Genomic DNA, 24,130 nt, shown 5'->3' on the forward strand with positions numbered 1-24,130 from the left:
CCACCTCACTGCTCACCCCTTACTCAAAATCCTTAACATTCATTAAAAAGTTTAAAAGCACTGGTCTTAGTACAGCACCCTGCAGAATATTACCATTTCTGTCCCTTCATCTGCGAGAACAGATGTTGGAGAAATTCACAACAAATTCAGATTTGTCCAGATTTCTGTGAATCCAGCCTGCACATTCTGCAGCTGACTTTTTCCGAGTTGCACAGATGCCATAGACCTGCAAATCAATATTTAACTGTTGTAGGGATTTGTGCAAGTGTGTATTGACACAACTGTACATTTGCAAACAAGACTCACATATAAAAACCAGCTTATGTAAGCAAGCAGCCAACAGAGTGAAAGCTACATGACAGTCTGTGAAATACAGATGGAATTGCTTGAACCAGCTCCATATCTCCCTCATTCTGAGAGACATGCAAGTGATGCCTGGCCCTAGTTGCCAGAAGAGTGCTAGGGATTTCACTTTTGCATAGCACCCAGCTTCCTCCGGCAAACCCTGGGGTCAGGCACAAGACAGCCCCACCTGATTGCAGAAACTGTCTTGTTTGTTTGTTTGTTTGTTTGTTTGATTGATTGATTGATTGATAGTTATCTCACCTCTGTAGCGGAACTGGCTGTCTGGGCAGGTCTTGGAGATCCTACTGCAAGAGTAGCTCCCTAGATGGCCTTTTGCCTTAAGCAGCCAGATTACTCTTCCCCCCACTGTATTTATACAAGAAGATTATTTCTCTGTCTACTCTGAAGCAGATTCTGATGGGCTAAGGAGGAGGAATTCACTTTGTATTCAAACGAGGATGCATGTGGCTCTGTGACAACCATGCTTCCAGTATAATTTTAGATAAATGGTTCTTCTAGGTAGCAGTATTTGCTTAGAGGCAGATGAAAAAGAGGTGAAAAGCTGTCATATTTTAATACGGCCGTTACTTCTGAGCACACCTGCTGTAGCCAGTGAATGAATGTGTAAGCATGAACAAAGCAGTATCTCTTTCCACCCCATCCATTACAATATTGGATTTTTCTGTTCTTAATTCCCAAGGTGCCATCTTGTAAAATACAAGAGAGAGAGAGAGAGAAGAGAAGTTAGGTTTAGGTTGCTTCCCCAGTGGTATTATTTTGCATGGGATTATTCTAATTTTAGTGACCTGCTACTTGCTTCATTTCTGGAATGTTTTATATTTGCCCACTTAAATATTGTTTGGATATCCTTGATCAGTTTCTCTTTCTCTCAGGAAAAGCTGTGTCAGCAAAAGTACAATGTCTCCTGCATAATGATCATGCCCCAGTACCAAAGGCAAGGATTCGGAAGGTTTCTCATTGATTTCAGTAAGTGCGGGGCTTTATTTGCATTCATGATCTTCAGGGCTGACAGTTGTTATGGGGATACAGCAACATAAAAACACTATTTAACCTGTTTCATTGTTTGTTTTATCAGCAGTTAATGGGATTTCTGTTTCTGTTTGCATAGCAGCAGAAATGCTCCCTCAAGTGAAAGATAGGCCGCCTCTGTTGTGCTCCAAGAAACTGAGAAAATCTCTTTCTGCAGTAATATTAGCTCTCAAAGCTATTATACTGGATGAATTGTCTAAATTGCATTCATTTTATGCTGCTCATTAGCTCAGAGAGAGGCAATTATTTGTGATTAAAGCAAAGGAAAGGTGTTAGTCCTGGGCATTCTCTAGTTGCCAAATCTCTCTTAATGTGTGGTATACTTTAGCTGAACAGTGCTTATTGTGGGAAAGCATAATGTTGGAATTCTTTTTTTCCCTTTCTTTAAATAACATGATTGCCTCATTTTTGAAGTAAAAGCTACTTTTTCTCATGCAGTGTATAAATTGGGCTTAATTTGGGATTCTTCATCATAAAGTTGTATATTGGTGTATTTTAAGCACCTCAAAATATTCTTACATTGTGTGTGTGTGTAACATGACAGTGAAGCATAAAATACAGTTTAGTATGCAACTGATGCTCCTAAACATTTTGTCTTCTGAACTTCACAATTTTGTAATTTTGGAAAGGGTTATGAAACTCAGATTTGGGGAGGTGTTTGTTAGTACACCAAACTGTAGCTTCACAGGGAACATACAGCACAGTCACTAATTCAGAGACTACTATGAAAATTAAAGTGTATCAAATAGAAAGTTCAGAAGTGAAGTAATGGGCTACTTTGTTCCTGTGAGTTTCCCCTTCTGAATCATCTCTGGTGTTGCTCTGACCTTACAGATTATGCTTCTAGCTTATGGGTAAGAGGCAGCCTTTTCAAAAGAATTAAAAACTGCCCCCCTGAACACTCTCTCCTGCCCACTCCATCCGCTTCAGCCTCAGCTGGCATTGGTAGTGTTCCTTGCAGCAGCAAATCTTTTGCAGGGGGATTTGCTCCTCAACAAACATTTTATTTATTTATTTATCTGGGGCATTTCTAGCCCATCCAATCACTCTCGTCTCTGGACGGCTTATAGCTCCTTAGTCATTTGGGATACTAAAGGATAAGTTCTTCCAAGGGAGTCCTGGCCTCTAAAAATTACATCAGTAAGCAAAGCAGAGCTGTGCATTTCCTCCTGCCCCGTAGCCACCATTTTGTTGTGCCACTCAGACCTCTGATTGCTGCGTTTTCTTCTTCCAACCTTCGTTCTCTTTGCCCCAGTCAAGGAGCCCTTGAGAGCCACTGAGGGGAAAAAGGCCTATTTTTGCTTCTTCATGAGGGAATTGTCTTAGCAGCAGGAACAGTTTTAGAGCAAATCTTACCGGTTAATTTGTGAGTTGATTTTTCATCTGAGTAGGTGCAGAATGTTTTTGGACATATTCTAGCAATGTGAGGATTGTGCATGCAGGAAGTTTTGGTTTTGGTTGTTATTTTAATAATATGTGTCTTTTTAGCTCACAAACCTATCAGGATAAAACTTCGCTGGTATCACTATCTCCAACACTCCACTACAAGACAATGAGAGTCTTGCCCATCAGAGGCAAGTTGCATTTTATTTTCCATAACTCAGTGTAATCTCCCTCATGCCAGTGAAAAGACATGCATTAGAACAGTCTTCAGGCCATATTGTGTTTTTCCCCATGAGAATTAGATGTTCCTTAAGCTCAAACTGAGCTTTAAGTCCAAGGTAATCCTCCCTCTTCTGTTCTTTTAGGAATTAGTGCATCCAACCTTCTACCTAAAATCTAGTGATGCAAGAGAGGAGGTTTGGCATACTGTATGTGAAAAGAGCTCTCAAACTCTTTATATTTGAGACATTTTAAGTGAAGGCGTGAGCTCAAGTGGACTCCGGAGGATGGTGGAGGACAGGAAGGCCTGGAGGAATGTTGTCCAGCCATTTCAAAATGGTTTGCATTCTGGAATCTGGATAAGAATTTGGAGAACCTCCCCCAGATTGAGTTGAACTTAATCCAGAAGAAGGCCAGTAGTTCCCAGGGCTCTGCACTCTTTAGGAGCCTTTTGCAATGTGGTACCATCCACAAGTTTTGGATTACAACTCCCAGGATTACTGACCATTGCCTGTGTTGGCTGGGGCTGATGGGAGCTGAGGTCCAGAATATTAAGTGGCCACGTATTGATGAAGGCTAATCCATAGCATCCTGAAAGAAGTTAGGTGGAACATGAGTGTTCTCACAATACTTTGTGAGGCATTTCAACATTGATGAAGCAGAAGTTGTTTTTTAGGAGCAGGATTGTTCAGGTAACATTGTACCTGAGCAATGGCTCCCCTTTTTGTGCAGTATATTTCTCCAAATCATCTATTGTTTCTTACTATTTACTGGTACATTCCATAAGTAGGTGGTATCACTAGAGTTAATGGCAGAAATTCCTACTGCTGAGTTATCTTGTTTGAAATTTCCATTGATTCTCCAGCCTCTCCATCTGGGGAAAAATGCTTGATCAAAGAGTGACTCACACCCCATACAGCCAAATAATACAATACAAGATTTCTTCTTAGTTCTAGAAGAAGAAAAAGTGGGAATCTGCAAAGATGAGGCATTCCCTGATCTTGAACTCACTGTAGTTTAAGAACCTTGAAACATAGACAAAATGGAGAGAGTCTTCCTTGTTAACGACTGCTCAGAACAGAGTGGAAGTATGGGGGAAGGAATTAGCATGTCTTCATTTCAGATAAACTGGATTCAGTGATGTTCATTGAAAAGGTGCCATCCCACTTCACTTTGAGCACTCTTAACCGATTTTGTAGTTTTGCCATTTCATAGGTTAAGGTTTGGATAGTTATATTGTAAGGATGAATTAGTCCTCCTTTGACAGCCTGAATGGTCTGAGGGACTGCTTTGAATCTGCTCACTTTTTAAAATGCTCAGGAGAGACCCTTTCAGAGACCCTTTGTTGAGCATACTGGAAAGGACTTTCTCCTGTTTTGCTCCAAACTCTGGAATGCACCCTCTGTGGAGCTGCAATTAAGTCTTGCTCTCTCTGCATTCAGGAATTCAGTCAAGACACATCTTTTCAATGTAGTTCAAGATTGTTTTTAATGTTTAGCTACATTTTTATTATGATTTATATGGTTTAAATGTTTTATATACCACGTTTATTACCTGAATAGTGGCAATTCACTTAGAAAGTATGTGTTAAGTGTTGCTTCCAGATTGCTCTGTCTGAAGATTTCATGGTGGGGAAATGTAGGACTGAAGGGAAGGGTCTTGCTACTCCTTCTGCCCAATATATTCTTGACCTAGCAGGTGAATAAACCCTGAAGACAAGGGTATCACATTCCTACAGCTGTGGGGATACTGGTTTGTCCAGAATCTCCTCAATCGCCAGAGCAGGGGACTCATTTAGCGTAAATCTTTTGCTGCAGTATAAGGAACTTGGGAAGGCAGCAAAGGAGATAATTTTCCTCCTTACTCTGCCACAATTCCCCTCCCTGGGATGCAGCTTAAAAAAACCTCTGGATTATTTTGAATGAATCACTCAGTCATTCCCACTGGGTTGTTAAGAATGATGTGTAAACAAGTATTTCTGTGGCAGACCCATCAAAGCTATAGCCCATCATGGTTTACATGAGCTTCCGTCCTGCTTTCCTCCTGACTGCGGTATAGCCAGTCCACAGTGAATTTGTTTTTCGGCGCCAGGCAAAGAGCTTTTTATTCAAACATCATTTTAATTGCTAGTATTATTTCCTTATTTTATTCTTTGGCCAGGGCGACTTATTTTATATTGTTGATTCATTTTATATTTTTAATGTATTATATTTTAATTGATGTTTTGTGAGCCGCCCCGAGGCTTCGGCGAATGGGGCGGTATAGAAATTTTCTAAATAAAATAAATAAAAATAATTTTATTAGAGTCAGCCAAATAAATTGAGTGAGATGGTATAAGTTGGACCCAGTGGCCTTCTCAGTCCCTTTGAGCTCTACTATTCTGTGATTCTATGAAGTATATTGCCCCATTGTGGATTGTGGATTTTTTCTTCCTAGGTGCCTTGCTCAAGATAGCAGGAATATTGTTTTGGTCCTTATATCTCCTACAATGTTTTTCTAGGTCAGTGGGCAAGAAAGCATTCTTCTTTATCTTCCTGTATTCATATTCCTCTTCACAAAGTTAGATATCTGTAAATATTGGAATCATATTCCTCTTCACAAAGTTAGATATCTGTAAATATTGGAATCAATGAGGCAAGTCATTTACTATCCAGTCTCAGCTATATTCAGATAATTCCCTTCATGGAGAATATATTTGAATCTTAGTGCATTGTATCATTTCCATTTGTCCGTATTCCTTCTGATTTTATTATTGAAAACTACTAATGATGAAATTGGTTCATACATATTAGCAGGAGAGGAGTGTACAAGCTAATTTGCAAAAGTGTATTGCTTGAGTAAACTAACTTTCTGTGCCTGTCCCTGTAAAATTTAATAAGCATTGTCTGGGTGTTTGAGAGTGAGTGTCAAGAAGTATAATATTGACCAGTCATCCAAGGCTCACAGTTTTGGTGCCAACGAGTACATGGCCTGTCAGCTGTAATGGCACAGCCTCCCATTACATCACATGAGTGACGTTTTCTGGCAGAGACACTGGTTAAATGGTTGTATTGTAGGTCATATTTGTAGCGTAACCTGTCCAGGAGCTGAGAATTCATCAAAAAAAGCATGGAAATTATTTTCTGAAAAAAGTTTAGAATTTAAATAATATTAATATTAATAGCTGTTTGTATCCTTTGTATCAATATCTCAGGACAATAAATGGTCTCAATGATCAAACTAAGGACAATTAAAATAATTACAGATATTTAATTTCTGTGCATCATAAAGACTGGTTTTAGACATCTTAGGTGTTGCGTATTCCTGAAGCATACCTTTGACAATGCCTCTGTCACTAATAGTAAAAAAAAAATCACTGTAAGTCTCCAGGTAATTCAAACGTGAAGCTCTTTTCATAAGTAGCTTATGCAGAAATGGCAAGTTACAATATGTAGTTATGGAGACATGAGATATCCTTAATTTGAAGGGGGTAATTGATTGGATTCTTAGTTTGGCATCTAAATCCAACCATCTGTTCAAATAGTAAAGTGGGTTTTTATGAGGTTAAGGGTCATATTCAGTATTTCATATTGTAGATTGTTCAAGTGTGACTTGGGTCTGGAATTCTGCTTTGAGGTTGTGAGCTGACATCCATCATCCAGATTCTGTCTTCCAAAGTCAAGGGGACTCATGTTTAAAGAAATGTGCAATTTCCCAATTTACTAATTGCCTCTTGTCAGTGATGATGGAAGCACGAGAACACAAAACCCATTTATCTCCATTGCCCTGTTTGAGCTCAGGGGTCCAGGGGATGCTCGTATGCAGGGCCATGCCTCAGTAGCAGAGTTCTTGATTTGTATTCCAGTAGGGCTAGGAAAACTGCCTGAAACCCAGGAAATCTGCTGCCAGTCAGTGTCAACAATACCAGACTCATAGATGGGCGAGGGCTATCAGGCAGCTTCCTGTGTGTCTGTGCAGGTGATGAATAAGATCTCTTGCACACAAGAGTTTTCAATTTTCAGGTTTCGTTTCTGTTTGACTTGTATTTCCTTCCCTGAGGGGAAAAGGGCAGGATATAAATATAGATAAATAAACCACGTAAACGTAATGATTATATTTTTCTAATGGCTGTTTTCACCAGACAGTGCCTTGCACCCTCCACTTTGTGGACTTGCAGCTTCAGTGGTACACGGTTTGAACACTGTAGGGCTTCAGTTCATGCCATTAGGCTGTATAATGAAGCGAAGAAAAGCAGCATGGCAAACCTCATCATGGTTTGCATATGTTGTCCTAATAGCTCAATTTCTAACTATGCACATTAATTGACTACCAAATTGAGCTCCATATGTTACTCTTCACAGTCCTGGATGCGTGTATCAGCTGGAATGAGATTCTGCCTAATCAAGGTATGCAAACAGCTTTCAGTATGTATAGACAACATTGTAGCTCCCAGTGAGAATACTGTATGTTTACAGATGATAGAGAGAAATCCTGGGGCTGTCGAAAGGGCCATTGACTGGCACTTCTGAAGAAGACAAATGAGTCCACCAGCAAGGCGCTGTTAGACATTGGGCCAACCGTATTAACAACAGCTATTTGTAAGAGAAGGAAAAGCATGTTGAACTTCAATTCGGTTTTTATAAAACCATTTTAATTAAAAAAATAAGCTAAGATGAATATGCAATATGCATCAAAAGATTTTTCATCCCATCAAAAGCCTTACATAAAAATATTTTGTTCTCTCCTGTACAATCAACATAGTAAATACCTTACCCAAGAAGATGAAAGGGTAGTGTTCTTGAGAATCCTATGGCATATCCTGAAACGGGCTTAGAGATTAAGGAGTCAGACCAGCAGAGAAGCTCCTGAACTGTAGTTTTCAGGGCATGTCATCCACCCTGATCTGAGCAACAAAGGACCACTGCCTGGTTTCCAGAAAGGCAGTGAACGCATGCGCAGGATTATTATCATGGAATGGCATATAGGAGGAAGACTAGCACTTTTTTTTACCCATCCCAGCAAAGGTTGAGTAAATAAACACATCACTCCTTAAAAGGGAATGATGTTTTCTGATGGGAGCAGCGTCAAATGTTACCCCCATTTTTGCGCTCATCTTTGCTGTTGTGAAATCTGATCACTAAAGCTCTGTTTGGTAAGAATGTGCTGCTGTGTGATAGATAAATAAATGAAAATGTATTCATTTTATTATTGCTTTCATTCCACTCCTGGTCCTCCGGTTCTGGGTAGTATGTCTTTGGCTATGGGACTGTGTGGAACACCCCCTCTGAGAGGGAGAGCAAATAATGGAGCAATTCCTTTCCCAGTTGCCATGGACTTTTGGGCAGTGACTCCCTCTGTAACAGTGATGCTGAAGGCATTTTGTTTTTGTTGTTGTTTTGATCCAGGGGCTAAATTCCAATTAGGGAAAGGTCTTGGGGCTACGTTCCAGCCAAGGAAAAATGCAAGGGGACAGAAAATAGTATCTGGGATCAGATATAAATTGCAGCAATTGGGCATTTTCCCACCAAGTGTAGCAGACACAGCTAAATCCTATGTAGAGGAGTAAGCCCCAATGTAACACTCTGATCTGTGGGAAACTCAGCACAGATGGGGCTTTGCAGGGAGGGAATGGGGCTTGCCAAAAGAACTGGCAGGCCAGATGGTTGAACCCTCACAGACTGCATTCACCCTGTAGGTTGGATTTCCCCATGCCTGTTCTGTGTGGTTGGAATTCCAGCCTTGTATTTCAGGGGAAGCAACGCTTGTTAGAGGTATAGCAATGAGTAGGGAGGGCAAGGGAAGATATTTTGATGGTTTGGATAACTGATGTGGATCTCAATGGATTTTTTAAAATTGCTTCCACTGGGAGGGAACTTGCAGAATCACAGAGCTGGAAAGAACATCAGCTGTATCATCTAGTCCACTTCTCTCCTAGTCTCTGCATTGCCAGATACAGCTACAGTATCCCTGAGAGATGGCCATCCAACTTCTGCTTAAATACCTCCAACAAAGGAGAATTCACCACTTCCTGAGGAAGTCTGTTTCACTGCTGAACAGCTCTCACTGTTGGGAATTTTTTCCAGATGTTTCGCTGCAATCTCTTTCCCTTGAATTCCACTCTTCGGTTCTAATCCTGACTCTTGGAACAGGAGAGACTATGTCTGCTCTGTCTTCTGACTTTGAGAGATTTGAAGACTGCTGTCATGACTCCCCTTAATTTTCTCTTCCCCTGGCATATACTGTATAGTATTCAACACATTTGACTGTTCCTTACAGGATTAGGTTTCTGGAGTGCTCTCTAACCTTGTCAGTCTTCTCTTGATGTGCTTCGGCTTGTCAATGTTCTTGTTAAGTACAGCCCGCAGAACTGGATACAGTACTATAGATGAAGCCTGATTAATATGGAGTGGAGCAGAACTATGACTTCCTACAATCTGAACACTCTTAGTGCACCCCAAGATGGCAATATTTTGCTCAGTTGTTGGCTCATGTTAGGCTTGTGATCCAATAAAATTACCTAGGTTCTTTTCACATGGACTGCTGCTGAATCAAATCTCTCCCTTCTGTAAGACTTGCATTTACTTCTGTTGAATCTGATCCTGTTAGAGTTGGTCCAGTGTTCCGTCCTGTCAAGATCCTTTTGAATCCCATGTCTACAGCCCATCTTTTGTAGTGCTGACTGTCCCTTCTAGGTTTGTGCCATTTCTGGTGCTGATAAACTCCTGTATACTCTTCCAGGTCATTTATAAAAATGTTGACAAGCAAGGGCCTATAACAGAGCCTTGAACCAGTCTCAAGAGCTCCGTCTAGGTGGATGCCAAGTCAACAGTTAGCACTTGTTGAGAATGGTTGCCAACCAGCTGTGGATCCACCTAGCTGCAATATTGCCTAACCCACATTTTACCATTTTTAGCTTTTATACAAACATTTCAAAATGCAGAAGCAGGGAAACTGTGCCTTCTACATTGTTCCCTTTACACTGTCAGAAAAAGCCTAGCAGGACTTTGAGTAGAGTTGTGTCTTGTTTTTGACTAGTTGTGAGTGCAGATGGAAAACCTTGTATTGTGAAAGCTTTTACTCTCTAGGAATACTCAATCCCCCTGTCATGTGCAGACAGGGGAAAAAAGGTTTGTTAAGAGCTTTCCAAGAGAGTAGTAGGGATGCAGAAATGACAGTTGGCTCCTTTGAAGTGGCAGTTTAAAGGAGAGCTTTCTTTTCCTTCTCCATCTCTTGTCTAGTTATTTTCCAAGAGATGGGAAAGTTTTACCCAGTACAGTGTTGGTATAAAAAACAAAGTTTCATCTTGCTTTTTTCAATAACAATTGAAGCTTGCAAAATTGGATGGCATGACCTCATTTCAAAAATAAAGATTCTTTGATGTGGTGGGCATGTTTTCTCATCATGGGACCCATGCCACACAGTTTCTGAGCTGCACTCACTGGTCAGATGAATGTGTGGTTAAGAGCACTATGCCGTTTCCGTGCTTCCCACTTTCTCCCAGCAGCCACCACACGCAAAATCCCCACTTTTCCCCTGTTCTTGCCTTATGGACTACAGCACCATGGTCCTGATTTGTCCACTGCAGCTCCAAGAGGGTTCCCTCCCATCCCTTCCTCAGTGTACCCATATGTCTGCAGTGCTTTTAGCTGCTCCAACCCACACAGAAAGTTTTATTAAATGAAAATAAATTTTGCCAAATTCCTCCCTTTTTCCTCTGAATAGTTGTGCATTAACTCTGTGTTTCCAAAAGTAAGCAGGGAGATGGGCACATCATTAGGTTAAATTGAATAAAGTGAGCGATGATGTGTCTGTTGCTAGGGTCATTTGGTTAGTAAAGACAGAACGCTAGAAGTCACCACTCATGTTGGGGCCTATATGGTGCTTCCAAACTAACAATGATACAATGGAGTTCCTGGGTCTGAACAACCAAAGAAGCTGCAATGAAATATAGAAACCTTAGAGCAGACCATGGCTTTTCTTCATGGTTTCAGAAAGCTAATGCTACCATTTGCAGAATATAAAAAGCCAATAGCATGTAAAAACAACACCGAAACATCAAGGTAAAACATTACAATTTTTCAATAAGATTTAGGAAGATCCGTAACACCAGTAACATTTACACTAGAGCATAGTGCTGGTTTAAAAATGGTTATGCATAAATGTCAACCAAGGCAGTTATCATTATGCAGTTATCAAACACAGTTAAATCCAGTGGTCTATTTTGGAAAATTAGGTTTTCAAAAATCTAAGTTTAAAAAAACCCCACACATTAAGCCCTTTACTTTTCATTTACAAGTAAGCTATACATAAGTGTTGTCCATTATTCACAAATATCCAGTTCATTTAGGAATCAAATTACCTAATTCTGCTAAATCTTCTGGGCCTTGCTGCATTAATGTTTCTCTGCTATCTCTGCTTAAGGTTATCCAGAAAGGGGAGTGGGATATCCTTATTAATTTAATTTGCAGTTTGTTCCTCCCCAGACCTTTAGACTACAGTGCTAAAAATGGAGGCAACACTCATTTGAAGCAGAAGTTTCATCTACCTGTCTGTGTCGGAGATATTGGGAAAGTAGAAAAAGGTATTGCAAAATTCTGGCATTTTGGTTAAAGCAAATCAAAAGAAACCCTGATCAATCTTAATAGTATAAATATATTCCACAAAGATATAATTTTAGATATCTTTTTTAAAATTCTGAATTATATAAGAAGGATAGAGAAAGTTTAAGTCAGGAATCTGAATTTTTTTCTGGTGGTCCTTCAAAAACTGAATTTGTGACAAAAACAGCTGCATTAAGAGCTGCTGCAGATGGAAGAAGTTAACTATGCCACTGAGAATAGGGGGAAATGGAAGATCTCTAGGGCCAGATGGTTCTCATACTGGATGATTTAAGTAGAGTTGCATGAGAATTTCATTTCCACTTGTAAAGCACTCAGAAGTATCTTTTGTGCAATCCCAGATTGGAGCACAGTTTCTCACAAAACGTTTGCAAATTTCTGAACTTGCCCTCTTGTACGTAAAATGTGTACCTGGAAAACACACATTTTCCAACTGCACACATTTTAAATCATTCAAACTTTAGCTCATGCGGGAAATCTGTACAAATTTGGAAATGGTTTGCACAAGTTGCACATTTGATAGGTGTGTGTTATGCACAAAAAGATCAGTGATCAGAAAACGAGAGAGGAGCTCTGAGTTGATGTTCTGAGAATCTTGGCAAATTTGAGCATTGTTTATTTGCCCATCTCTAGCTAGAAACTTTCCCCTCTCTCTCTCTTTTTTTTTTTTTTACTCTGGCTTTTCTGTCATGATCATAATCAGGATTTTCTCTTTATATAATGCTTATATATCAGTTATCCTGAAGCCTGGCAAAGACTATACTAACTTCACAAATCATAGCTCAATTTCCTTAATTAATATGGATGCTAAAAAATTAATTGCAATTCTGGCTAACAGACTTCCATGAATTAGTCCATCTTGATTAGTGGGATTTACTTTCTAGAGACAAGGAGTGAATAATTGAAAGCTTGTAGTAAATGTGATCGTTTTGAAGCAAACAGTATAAAATGACTTTATTCATAGATGATTTATTATGTATCAGTATGTATTATGAATCGGTACTTTTGTATCAAATTATGATTAATTGATATATTTGGTATATTTTCGGATTATAATTCAAGTAGCCGACAACTGAATAAATCCCTGCCAGTAATACCAAGATACCCAACATAGCCACTAAAATGGCAATTTTGTTGATAAATGTATCTCAGTGCCTATAGAGATATAGGTGCCTATAGAGATATTGCAAATGTAACAACAACAACAGATAGTTAAACTGAATACGCATGCTACATACAGTGGCAACAGTTTAAAGATTTCATAATTGGTTGGTGAGATCTAATTGAAAATTCATTAAAATGGTAGCAGTGAATTCTATGGCTCCATAGAAGAACAATAAATAAGAATAAAGTTGATGATGAAACACAGGAGGGGTAATCCACGCGCTGCTCCGTCCACGTCTGGTGGCAGTGGCAGCGGTAGCATAACCTGCATGTGGATTTTAGTTTAGAGCTGTATGAAGTGATTGCTCTGGCACCTAACCAGCGCAGGCCCGGATGCACAGGACTCTGTAAAATAAAACAAATCTTCCAGAATGCATGTTTTCTCCCATGTTGGGAAACTGAGCATGACTTAGAGCTTTCCTAACTATCTGAGAGTAAAAGATACATTGCATTTTAACAAGAAATAGAAAAAATAAATATCTGGAAATCTTGTCAAAGGATCTTGTCAAGATCATTTCCCCCCTTGTCACCATTATTTCCGGACCTTTTACATCTCTAATCTTTCTATGAAAGTCTTCTTATGAACTTCATAGCAATAATTTGTATGGAATAAAGACTGGATAAAGCTTCTCTTAAATAAAGAAAATACTCCACAATCCAAAGCACTTCAGTTTTTTCCTTGCTTTTCGGAAAAAAACAGCTGTTCTTGTAAAAGAAAGAGCAATAGATTGGGGAGGGGGGACTCGCCCTACCTATTTTTTCCGTTTCTTCTCCATCCCAGGCCTTTGCATCTCTACTGATGCCACAATGACAGGTGATGAAAGGCTAAATATATATTGCAGATATTTGGATGAAAGGATACTTTTCCTAAAGAACAAAAGATCCATGCTAGATCAGGCCAAAGGTCTATCCCAAGTTTTATTCTCATGATGGCCAACCAGATGCAACAGCGAGAAGCCAACAAGCAGGATATGAAAGGCACTGCGCTGTAGTGGATAGGAGCACAGGACTGGGGCCCAGGCAAGCTGGGTTCTAGCCCCCACTCAGCTACAGAGCCTCCTGGGTGACTTTGGGTCACCCAGGAGGTGACCCACACTCTCAGCCCAGTCTGCCTCACAAGGTGATGGTTGTGGGGATAAGATTGAGAGTGGGGGGGATTATTTAAGCTACTTTGAATTCATTGTAAAAAAAAAAAGTGAGATATAAATCTAATAAATAAATAAATCTGAAAGTAACAGCATCTGCATCCGCTAGCAATGTATTGATAGCTATACCACCTCTGCTACTGGAGGTTACTTGCAGCCAACTTGATCACTAGCAGCTGATAGCTTTTGCCTGAACCCACTTACAGTTATCCGAGCTGACAGTCAGCAGAATTTTGATTCTTGAGGTCATGCACGGCCTGTCCCACTTAATCAATCAGATGCTTTTCTGTAGACACTTTATTTTTATTTTGGTGAAATGAAATTCTGGGATAAATTTTAGCAGCTTTGTGCCATTTTTTTCTGAATGAAATCTTTCAACAGAATATGTACCATATTTTTTGCTCTATAAGACGCACTTTTCCCCCCCTCAAAAGGAAGGGGAAATGTCTGTGCGTCTTATAGAGCGAAAGTCTGTCAGATGTGCAGCCCATGGGGAAGTGATGGGGAATGTGCCTGTGATTATGTGCCCATTTGATATTTTTGTTCTTGTTTCCCTCCTCTAAAAACTAGGTGTGTCTTATGGTCAGGCGCGTCTTATAGAGCAAAAAATACGGTAGTTCACCTTGTGGCAGGTGAACTATGGAATGTATTGCAATATAAAAAACTAGCTCTCCAATGCCATTTAAAAATAACTGTTCTGCAGAATAGTATATCTGTTCATATCCGAAAGGACATAAGTTATTTCCTATCAAGTAGGGAGTGATGATAAAGCTCAATTCATCATTATTCCTTTATAAATGCAACTTCTACTTATGCTGTTGCTATCTTAAAATTTACTACTTTATATTGTGAATGAAATGAGCAGTAATTTCTTGGAGGAAGCAGAATATAATGGTAAAAGTGCGTGTTTTGTGCACAAGGAAGGTCTGGATCTATACTATCAAAATGTTCTTTATGAAAGGAGAGGGAGAATTCTGTGTCAGAGGGCAAGGGGAGCTGAAAGCTCCTTCCTGCGTTGTCGGGCAGTTTTGATTGTACTGTGCTTACTCAAATTTGGGCTGGTGAAAGATTTGCCAGACTAGCTTGACAAAAGAAGGAACCCTATGTTGAGCTGGATTAAATGTTCTAATTAATATAGGTGGTTGGATTCGTGTGTCTAATTGTTTGTTTTTCTGGCTAATAGATTGATTACTGACTTGTATGAATTAGGTAGTCTTGGTCTAATGTCATTTATTCCTTTGAAGAGGTGGGGAAGTTCTCTTAGCCTTGCTCTTACTCGAGCTCTATTACATCTCATAACGCACAATTTTCACGAACAGTTGTGTACTGTGGACATAATGCTTTGCCCATTAAAACACAGCTGGCTCGGATGTTTTTCAATTAGGCTGCAAATCCTTAGGGAATCCTATCGGTTTTAGGATATCCACTGTTTAGACAAGATGGATATTACGACATTGGGGTAATCTATTTAACAGGGACATGTTGTACTCATTTCAGATGCATCAGGATAAATACACGAGCAGCCAAGATCAATGTTTTTTATTTACCTGCAACTTAGATCAATTATTTGGAATCTTTTTGGTAAGTTTAATTTAATGGATGTAACTTAACCACAACCAATTAACTAATGCTTGCTGTAAGTAAACTGAGTCTTGCAGTTAATGTATATAGCAGTGGCAGGGAATTTATCACCTTTCAGATGTTGTTGGACATCAACTCCCATCAGCCCCAGCTAACAGCAACTAGTTGAAAATAATGGGACTTGTAGTCCATTGACATCTGGAGAGCCCTGGTGTACAGCATGTTCTTACTTTCCATTTATATAGGTTGATGGTTTTTGAAGTTCCAAATGTTAGAGAAGACAGTGTGTTTTGGTAACAACAGGAAGTTGCCGAGTGTTAACTTGCTTCATTGTTATAGAAGCTGTTGTAATCTTCTTCATAGATGCCAAACTCTTGGTACTTATTTGCAATCTACAGAATTCCACAGATATTTTGAAACAATTTAGATACCCTTAACATAGGAACTTTGGTATTTTCTCAGAACTCTTTTAATTTGGTTATCTCTGCATATGACAAGGAGATGAGCCAGTAAATGCATGGGATATAGCATTTGTATTGTGTATTGTGGTGCGGTAAGCTGTGATATTCTTCCATTTTACTGGAAGCTAGTGTTACTTAGTGACTGAACTACAAATCAGGTTGGAATCTTTCCTGTGCCATGAGCTCACCAGGTGGACTTAGGCCACCCACTATCTTAATGTCATTCCACCATCTGTAATATAGGGAAAACAATACAAACTTACCTAACTGGAGTGTTAGAAGAACTAGAACAATTTATGTGAAGTGACCATCTGCACATTGTGCGCTGCTATGTGAAGGCTAAGCGCAACGTGTCCGTTTGCTGAGAGATTCTAAACCTAATGTTCAAACATTGTTTTATTGCTAAATTGGACCAAAACCTTCTTTCAGTCCAGGTGTTTGGTGAGATATACATGATGGTATTTCTGCTGTACTTCTTTATACCAGTTTACCAACTGAGCTTTTTTTGTATTACATTTTAGTACAGAAGAAAGATCAGGAAGTCTTGTGATTATACTGGACAGCTAAACTATGCAAAGCCTTAGTATACACAACAATGAATACCTTACAATGCCAGAAGGCTCTGTTTATTTATATATAGGCTCATATATATATATATATATATATATATATATGCGCTTTTAGCTTTACATTTTAAACAGATGCACCACCAAGAAGTGACTGTGTATGTGTGCAGAAAGGTAAAATTTTACTGGACTCTTCACAAACAAGTCATACGTTGTTCTTGAAAGTTGACTTCAAAGTTTTCTGAAAAAAATCAATTCCCTTTCTGAAAGAAAGAAGCTCAGCTCTTAAAAGCACATGAAGGGGTGGAAAGTAATAAACCTATTCAATCAAATTCTGTGGTGACTTGATTTCCTGGCATTCTGTTGTGAAGATCAGCATTTGGCTATTCAGCATGAAACTGCACATATGAAGAAACATGAAGATACTTTAACCATTTGGGGTTCATCTTGGTTTGCTCGCCAACCAGATCTGAAATTGTCATTACCTTCAAGCAGGCTTGATCTATTTTATACATAGACTTTTTGCTTCTAAAAGCTTTAACAGGTATTTTCGAATGTACATTTGAACAGATGTCAGATTGTTGTTTTCTTTTACAGTGAGACTAACTTGTTCACTTGCATTTTTAAAAATTAATGGTGTTTAAAGATGCCTTTAAAATAATTTTTCAGAGCTGAAATTATGAAACGTTTCTGAGTTACAGGCTACATTTCATTAAAGGTGTGTGCAGGGCAGGAGATTGAAAGGGCTGTCTTGGATTCCCTTTTGAGATCCTGCAAGTGAACTTCTGAGTTCACATGTATTCAAACAATAACATACTGTAACTGTTTTGTGTTGAGTTGTCCTCCTAAAATTATGGTCCTGTTTAGTTTAAACTGTTTGCTTGGATTTAAAATGTTGAGATTATGTGCCTTTGTATATGTCTATTTTGTTTAATGACTGGTGAGTTCAAAATAGAATATCCATGATTAGCTCGCTCCAGTCCCGTTTGAGATGTGTGGCTTGAATGAGCTTTGGTTCTACACTGAACAACCCTCCCTGTTAGTTTACTAGCCCATTCCAAGTAAAACAAATTTCCATCTGAAAAGGAGGAGGAGTAATGGCTGGTGAGAAAGGTTTGCTAGGACATTCCTTCTGATGTTCCAGTCAGGGAGGATGGGATATGTAGTTTCTTCTACATCTGATCCAGTTTGGAAGAGAAATACAAATATTATGCTCCTCGACACTAAATGATGTTCCTGATGGATCTTGGGAGTATAATTTCCCAATCTGGAATAGTCTAATAAGAGCTCTCCTGTCTCTAGCGTAGGGTGGGTAACATGGTACTCATGGGTACCAGTGGGCACCTCTGGGTACCTGAGGTTGCAGTACTTCAAAAAAGAAATAGCACATTTTCTAAGCTGCTACTGAGAGCAGTGTCAAGAAAAGGTTTCTGCTAGTGCAGAAAACTCTGGGTTCAAAAGAGTTGCTTATTGTGTGGGGGCTTAGGCCCCTTCTTGACCTCGTACTCAGTCTTTAGGGCAAGTTACTTACCCTGTACCGGGTCTCTCATGGCAGTCACCTTGTGGTGGTGCCCTGGACAATTTCGCAAATTGCCAGATATGCTCACTGCTGCAGAAGGCTGTCTCCTCCTCCTCTAGTGAGGTGGCCCACTGCCACAGAACCCTCCTCCTTCCCGAAGAGGAAACCTTTTGCTTGTGAAGGGCTGTGGGGACTGGCAAGGGAGGGGTGCCCATGCTCTGTGCTTTTTTAAGAAGCTGTTCCAAAAAACCTCAGGCTTTGTGAGCTTGAAAAATTGTTCTGAGGCAAGCCAACATCACTAGTTTGCCTGCCGCTAGTTTAATGTGAGAAATTAGAGGAAACTTTGCATTGCAGTGGGGTTTTTTTTAATGTAGGCCTTACTAATGGGGTACTCATTCCGATGCTTTTCCTGCATGGCATTTCTGAAAGGATGGGTTCTAAACACTCGCGGCTGACTGCATTAGTGACACATGTGTGGTTTTTGCCCCTCCCCCTCCCAATAGGTTACTTACTTTCTAGAAGAGAGGGACAAGCAGGATCACCTGAAAAGCCTCTCTCAGACCTGGGTCGTGTCTCCTACTTGGCCTATTGGAAAAGTGTCATACTGGAATATCTTTACTGTCATCATGAGAAACAGATCAGCATCAAAGGAATGAGCCGAGCAACTGGAATGTGTCCCCATGACATTGCCACCACTCTGCAGCACCACAGCATGATAGACAGGAGAGCAGAAAAGTCAGTAAACATTCATTGCTAGACTAGACTCGCTGTCTTCTGAATTGTGTTTGCTAGTCCTTTTGCCCACTTTGGTTGTTGCACACATTTTCTTGCAGTTGTCTCTCTGGAGGCAGGAAGGCATTTTGGATTGGGAGAAGTCCCTCCATCAGGACTGCATAGGCAGGTCCAAATGAGGCAGGCACAAATGCAAGGGAAATTTCTCCAGCTGCTCTCTGGGTTTGGAGAAGGATTGCAAGCTCCTTGTGGCTCTTCTTTGGGAGTATATCCTCTCTTTTCCTTTTCAAGGTCAGGAAATGGGAGAAGCTAAGAAGTGAAAATGCAAGCTCCCTTCCTCTTACCTCTAACTTTCCACCTGAGGGAGTATTAAATTGAAAACACACCCCTCCCCACCCCTGTTTCAGGTTTTCGTGAGGTGTATGGCTATGATTTCCACATATATTGGCAAGTTTCCATAGTACAGATGACTGGCTTCTTGCTTTGTTGATACCACCTACACCACATCTGAAACTTAACCCTGAAGACTCATTCCATTGGTCTTCGTTTTATATGTAAGAAATACCACCCAATGACCACCTGCAGTTTAATGGAATTGTCTTGATCCTTGGGGTCCACGCTTTCCTCCTGACTGAGAGAAAACATGCCAGCCATCATTTGGGCTTTCAGGAAATCTGGACAGAGGAATACTATTGTGGTGGCTCTAAGTCATATGCTTTGGCCATTTCAGTTTTGAAGATTAAAATAAGCCCCACCAAACCTGGTTCCTGATAGTTGCCAGGGCGCTTCCCTTCTCCCTCCAGTACAATCCCTTAATTTTATCCTTGTCATGTCAGTCTGGTTGTGGAGAGTCCACTCTCACATTCCCTTTCTTCAAACAGAGCTTGTTCTTGAGACAGATGGTCAAATGCCAAGGGACAGTGATTCCTTGTCCAGAAGGAATTTTGTGGGACCGGTACCACCCCTGGCTACTCCAGTCAGTTCTTTTACAACACAGGATAGCAGCAGTAGGAGAGCAGTATGGATGAACTGAGACGTACTTGCTGTTCTTGCGGCCTTGCAGAGTCGTCATCGCTGTGGAAATGCATGTTGCAAGGGACTTTGTCAGAATCCAAGAGAAGCATATGTTTCCTGGAACTTCAGGCCTTTCGCCTTCCTTTCAGGCATTCCCAGCATGCCCCGGAGAACAGATACGTTCTCAACAAGGCAGGTGACCTCTTGGTAAGGCCACCATAAATATTCAAAGATTCAGGCTGTGCTGACAGAACTATTTTTTCTTGGTACATAGGAGCTAATTACTGATCACAGCACATTAAAAGATTCCATCAAAGAGTTCATCTCTCCCACAGCTATGCATCATTATGGGATGTGGAAAATGTTCTGTGAGCCTTGCTTAGACACTGGTGTGAACTTCTACGCGCTGACGCTTCTTCTCTTTCTTACTCTTCTCTTTCTTACTTCTCTTTCAAACTCTTTCTTACGTCAGAATGAGAATTTACTGTGAAAAATGTGCAAGGTCATTCTTGCCCACAGCTGCTTTTTATTCCCAAGACTAGTGCTTCTTTTGCATGGCTCAAGAGCTCATTTCCCCACTTTTCTGTCTTCAGTCTGAGAGGAAGTGGCACGCCTTAAACATCTCTGTGGTGCTGAAAGCGCTGTGCAGATCAGGCAAAGCCTGTCTGTAAGCACCGTACTTGGTTTCTTTCAGCACAGTCACTCTAGTGTAAAAGAAAAAAAGTGTTAGTTGTCAGCACAGTCAGGGGACTGCTGGAATGTGGACAGGTGTCTGTGCCTCAGAAGATGCCCGGCCCACTGGTGAGAGGAATGGCTCTTGCTTCTGTCTTTGAGGAAAATGTGCCCTTCTTCCCTATAGCTTATGTGTTAGGCTGCAAACATACATATACCCAGTGCTTTTTTTTGTAAAAAAAGAAGGTGCCAGCACTCACGTCACCGGCAGTAAGCGCGCGACCACACAAACAGCGGAGCATCCCAAGCCGAGAGAGCAGCGCCCTCACTATCTCACTTTCAGATAGCAGATAGCAGACACAAAAGCAACCTGCAGGCACTATGTTAATGAGGTTTGCTGCTGATCTGCTACCATTCAAAATCACTTCGTAAAATCCATTGGAAAAAAAGGTGCCGGAACGCTGTTCTGGTGCGTTTGATGACAAAAAAAGCCCTGCATATACCAGGCATTAAAATATGGACTCCACCATGCTGAAACGATGTTTGGGAGCTGAAGGGCTTGGTCCTAAAGACTTGAAAACTCGGTTACCCATTATTTGCTTCCCCCCCATACTGTTCCTGTGTACATGGTTCCAAAGGAGGGACTTGATCTAAACCTGGATGCCCTCTTGACTTCATGGAGAAGAAAAAAATGCCAGTAAGGTCAATATTTCCCTACCTTCCTATAGATTCATTGTTTTGTGTGTGGGCACCTTAGAGGGGGTTCAGTAGAGAAAAAGTGGATTGGTTCGCACAGTCTGAACAGTTTAATAGTAGTGTTTCACCAAGCATCATGCTGGTTTGTACTACATGACAGTGGTGAGTCACCTGTCTAGATCTTTTCTGTTTTCCTAACAATGATCCTATGCTTGAATCCGTGGCCCTCTTGCCTGCCGGTGGACTGGAGGCTGCTTCAGGCACAGGAGTAATGGCTTGGCAGAAACAACTTCCATGCCACATGCTGTTAACCGCCTTGGGTACATTCTTTGGAGAGGACAGATATACATTTAATAAATAAAGGATAAATGTCCAACCCAGATCCAAGCCTGCTACAGCTTTATGTTCACTCCCATTTGGTTATTTGTATATTCTTATCCTAATATCAGATATGTTTAAATTGTAGATTTATAGTAATTAGAAGGGAGAAACTGATCTCAAGCCACATGGAGAAACTGAAAACCAATCCACGCATCAACGAAGTAGATCCAGAAAAGTTGAGGTGGAACCCCCCTTTAGTTCCTAACGCAGCGGTTTCTGAGGAAGAGAGAGAAGCTGAAAAAGAGGTAATAGCAGATGTATAAGTCTGGCAACCACATCCTAAATGTTTATAGAAGTGGATCTGCCAAAGAGGACTGGCATAATGTACTAAGTTATCTTGAGCTGCCGTGGCTACTCATGTGGCAAGATGGTCAGGAGGCAGCATATTTTTGATTTATTTATCTGGCTCCATTGGTGTGCATTGCACTGCATATACGTTAGCATAAGCAAAAGCAGGTTCTTTCCCCAAACACCGTATGATCTAAAGCAAATGGGGGCGGGGATGATTGAGGTGAGGCAGGGAGAATAGGCAAAAGAATCAAACCCGAGGAGATAAATGTGAGCAAATCAGGCTTCATTTCAGATTGGGTTGAGGACTAACGGTAACCCAAAGGCCACATGGAATGTGGGGTTTGAGGTTAAGGTTCAGGAAAGAGAAGACAGGCACCATGTGATCTAAAATGAAATCTTGGCAAAGGAAGCAATAAGAAGAATGGGCAGAAAAAATTAAAACAGCAAGCCCAGATAGTGCTTGAAAGAAAGGGACGAGGATTTAGTCTTGGATGTAGAAAGAATGGGAGGCTTATCCTGATGGCATGAACAAAGCCCCCCCCCCCCACACACACACACACAGTTCTAAGAGGAACGCAAAATGGTTTAAGCTAGTCATTGAAAGATGAGCTACAAACTAGTTGTTTAGAATTTCGGGTGTGGATTTAAATGCGGGAATGTTTGGTATCACTTCATGGTCTCCCATGAAGTTGGGTTCAGAATTAAGAGGTTTCTTGTTTCACTCAGTTTGTTCACATTTATAAAGTTGCTCAAATCGCTGCACCTGATTTAGTGCCAGAAGAACTAACATCTGTTTGTTGCCTCGCTAATAGTGCTAGAGATCTCTTGGACTGCAGTCCCCTTTGATTAGTTATCTTGCTTGTTATGGAGGAACCAGTAACAGGACTGCTGAGATGCTGTTGCTTGGGTGTCCTTTGGCTGGGCTGCGTATTTCAAGTTTTTTTAAAGGCAAACTGGAAAAATAATGACTGGATGCTGTTTCAGTGGCCCATTGTTTTAACCCCTCTGCCCCTCAGGCGGAACGACTGATGGAACAAGCAAGCTGCTGGGAAAAAGAAGAGCAAGACCTGTTCTCCACAAGAGCCAGTAGGCAATTGCCCGCAAAAGTGCAATCTAAAACCAAGTATTCAAGGCCTCCAGAGAATGTCACTGTAGTAGCGGAGCGAGGGCAAGCCACAGATCCACCCAAAGAGAGCAGTGGGGAGGAGGAGGAGGAGGGAGAGGAGGAGGAGGAGGAAGAGGAGGAGGACGCAGATGGGCATCATCAGCATTCTCCTCCAAAGCTGGCAAAGCCCCAGTTGCCTGCCACCAAGAGGAAGGTCAGTTACTTAAAAATTGTGATGATTTCCTAATACTGCCTGTTTTCCTAATACTGCCTGTAAAATGACACTCAACGTTTTTGAGCATTTGAATATTCCCCCTTTGCCATATTTTCTGTATTTTTATACTTTTAGCAGTTTCTAGTATTTGTAGTAGCTTTTGTTCTCTTCAGAGTGTTACTATTAATACACATAATTATATTTCAATATTGCCCTCTATTGGTTGCAAAGGGTGTTAATTGAAATTGATTGAATTCATTGGCCATTCCTGTATGGTTCTCTGTTCCTTTTAAGCTCTAAGTTCACTGTCTTGATCTGTATAGTAAATGAAGAGGTACAAAAATAAAATTTTCTGGTCTTGGTCATACATTCCTTCTTTCTTACTAGTACTTCTTTTTTACCACCCTACTTCCTGACTCACAGTTTAGAGTCCACCGTTGTGAATCACAGGGTTGTGCTTGTGGCAGAACTGAATTTCTGCAACCTGAAGAATAGGGGGTTTTGTTTTGTTTTTTTCTGTTGGAGTGCAATATTATTTCTTAACCTCAGTGGAGTTCAGTGCAGGAACTGAATGATCTTCATTGCTTTCAGTGAATACCCAAGCTATAAAGAAGCAACTTATTTTTTTCCTTTTGAAAACTTCCATTCTTGATGCATTAAATGAAGTAAATTCATAGTTTTAGAATGGAGAAATTTTAGATTTTCGCCCCGTCTTTGTTATTGCCTAATCATGCTGGCAAACGTTTGATTCACAGTCTTGCTTGGCTGGTAATAAAACAGGCTAGTTGCCACCCTAAATCTGGCTAGCAGGGGCCACCTTGTTCTTAGCAGTGTGCACTGCAGCTTCCGAGGCACATTGGACACCGCTTCTGAGGTGAGCGTGCGAGTGACGGGGAGGCGACATGGAGAAAGGGGATGGCTATGGGCAGGTTGGCTGGGGCAGAGAGCCAGAAACATTTGAGCTACCAAGCGGACTAAATGGTGCGATGGATGTT

General features: G+C 40.7%; 1 protein-coding gene across 10 annotated transcripts in view; it reads left to right on the top strand.

Annotated features, from left to right (window-relative positions):
* Positions 1–24,130, top strand: part of KAT6B (lysine acetyltransferase 6B) — a 109,554-nt gene that overhangs the window by 76,055 nt on the left and 9,369 nt on the right. For all 10 annotated transcript variants that reach the window (XM_044420240.1, XM_044420244.1, XM_044420245.1 and 7 more), the window contains 4 exons: positions 1,239–1,332; positions 18,534–18,765; positions 21,611–21,770; positions 22,833–23,135. In XM_044420240.1, the coding sequence (XP_044276175.1) occupies positions 1,239–1,332; positions 18,534–18,765; positions 21,611–21,770; positions 22,833–23,135 (789 nt within the window). The remainder of the gene's footprint in view (positions 1–1,238; positions 1,333–18,533; positions 18,766–21,610; positions 21,771–22,832; positions 23,136–24,130) is intronic.

This window comes from Varanus komodoensis, unplaced genomic scaffold (genome assembly GCF_004798865.1).
Source record: "Varanus komodoensis strain SLA01 unplaced genomic scaffold, ASM479886v1 scaffold11, whole genome shotgun sequence".
In the NCBI taxonomy this organism is placed as follows: domain Eukaryota; kingdom Metazoa; phylum Chordata; class Lepidosauria; order Squamata; family Varanidae; genus Varanus; species Varanus komodoensis.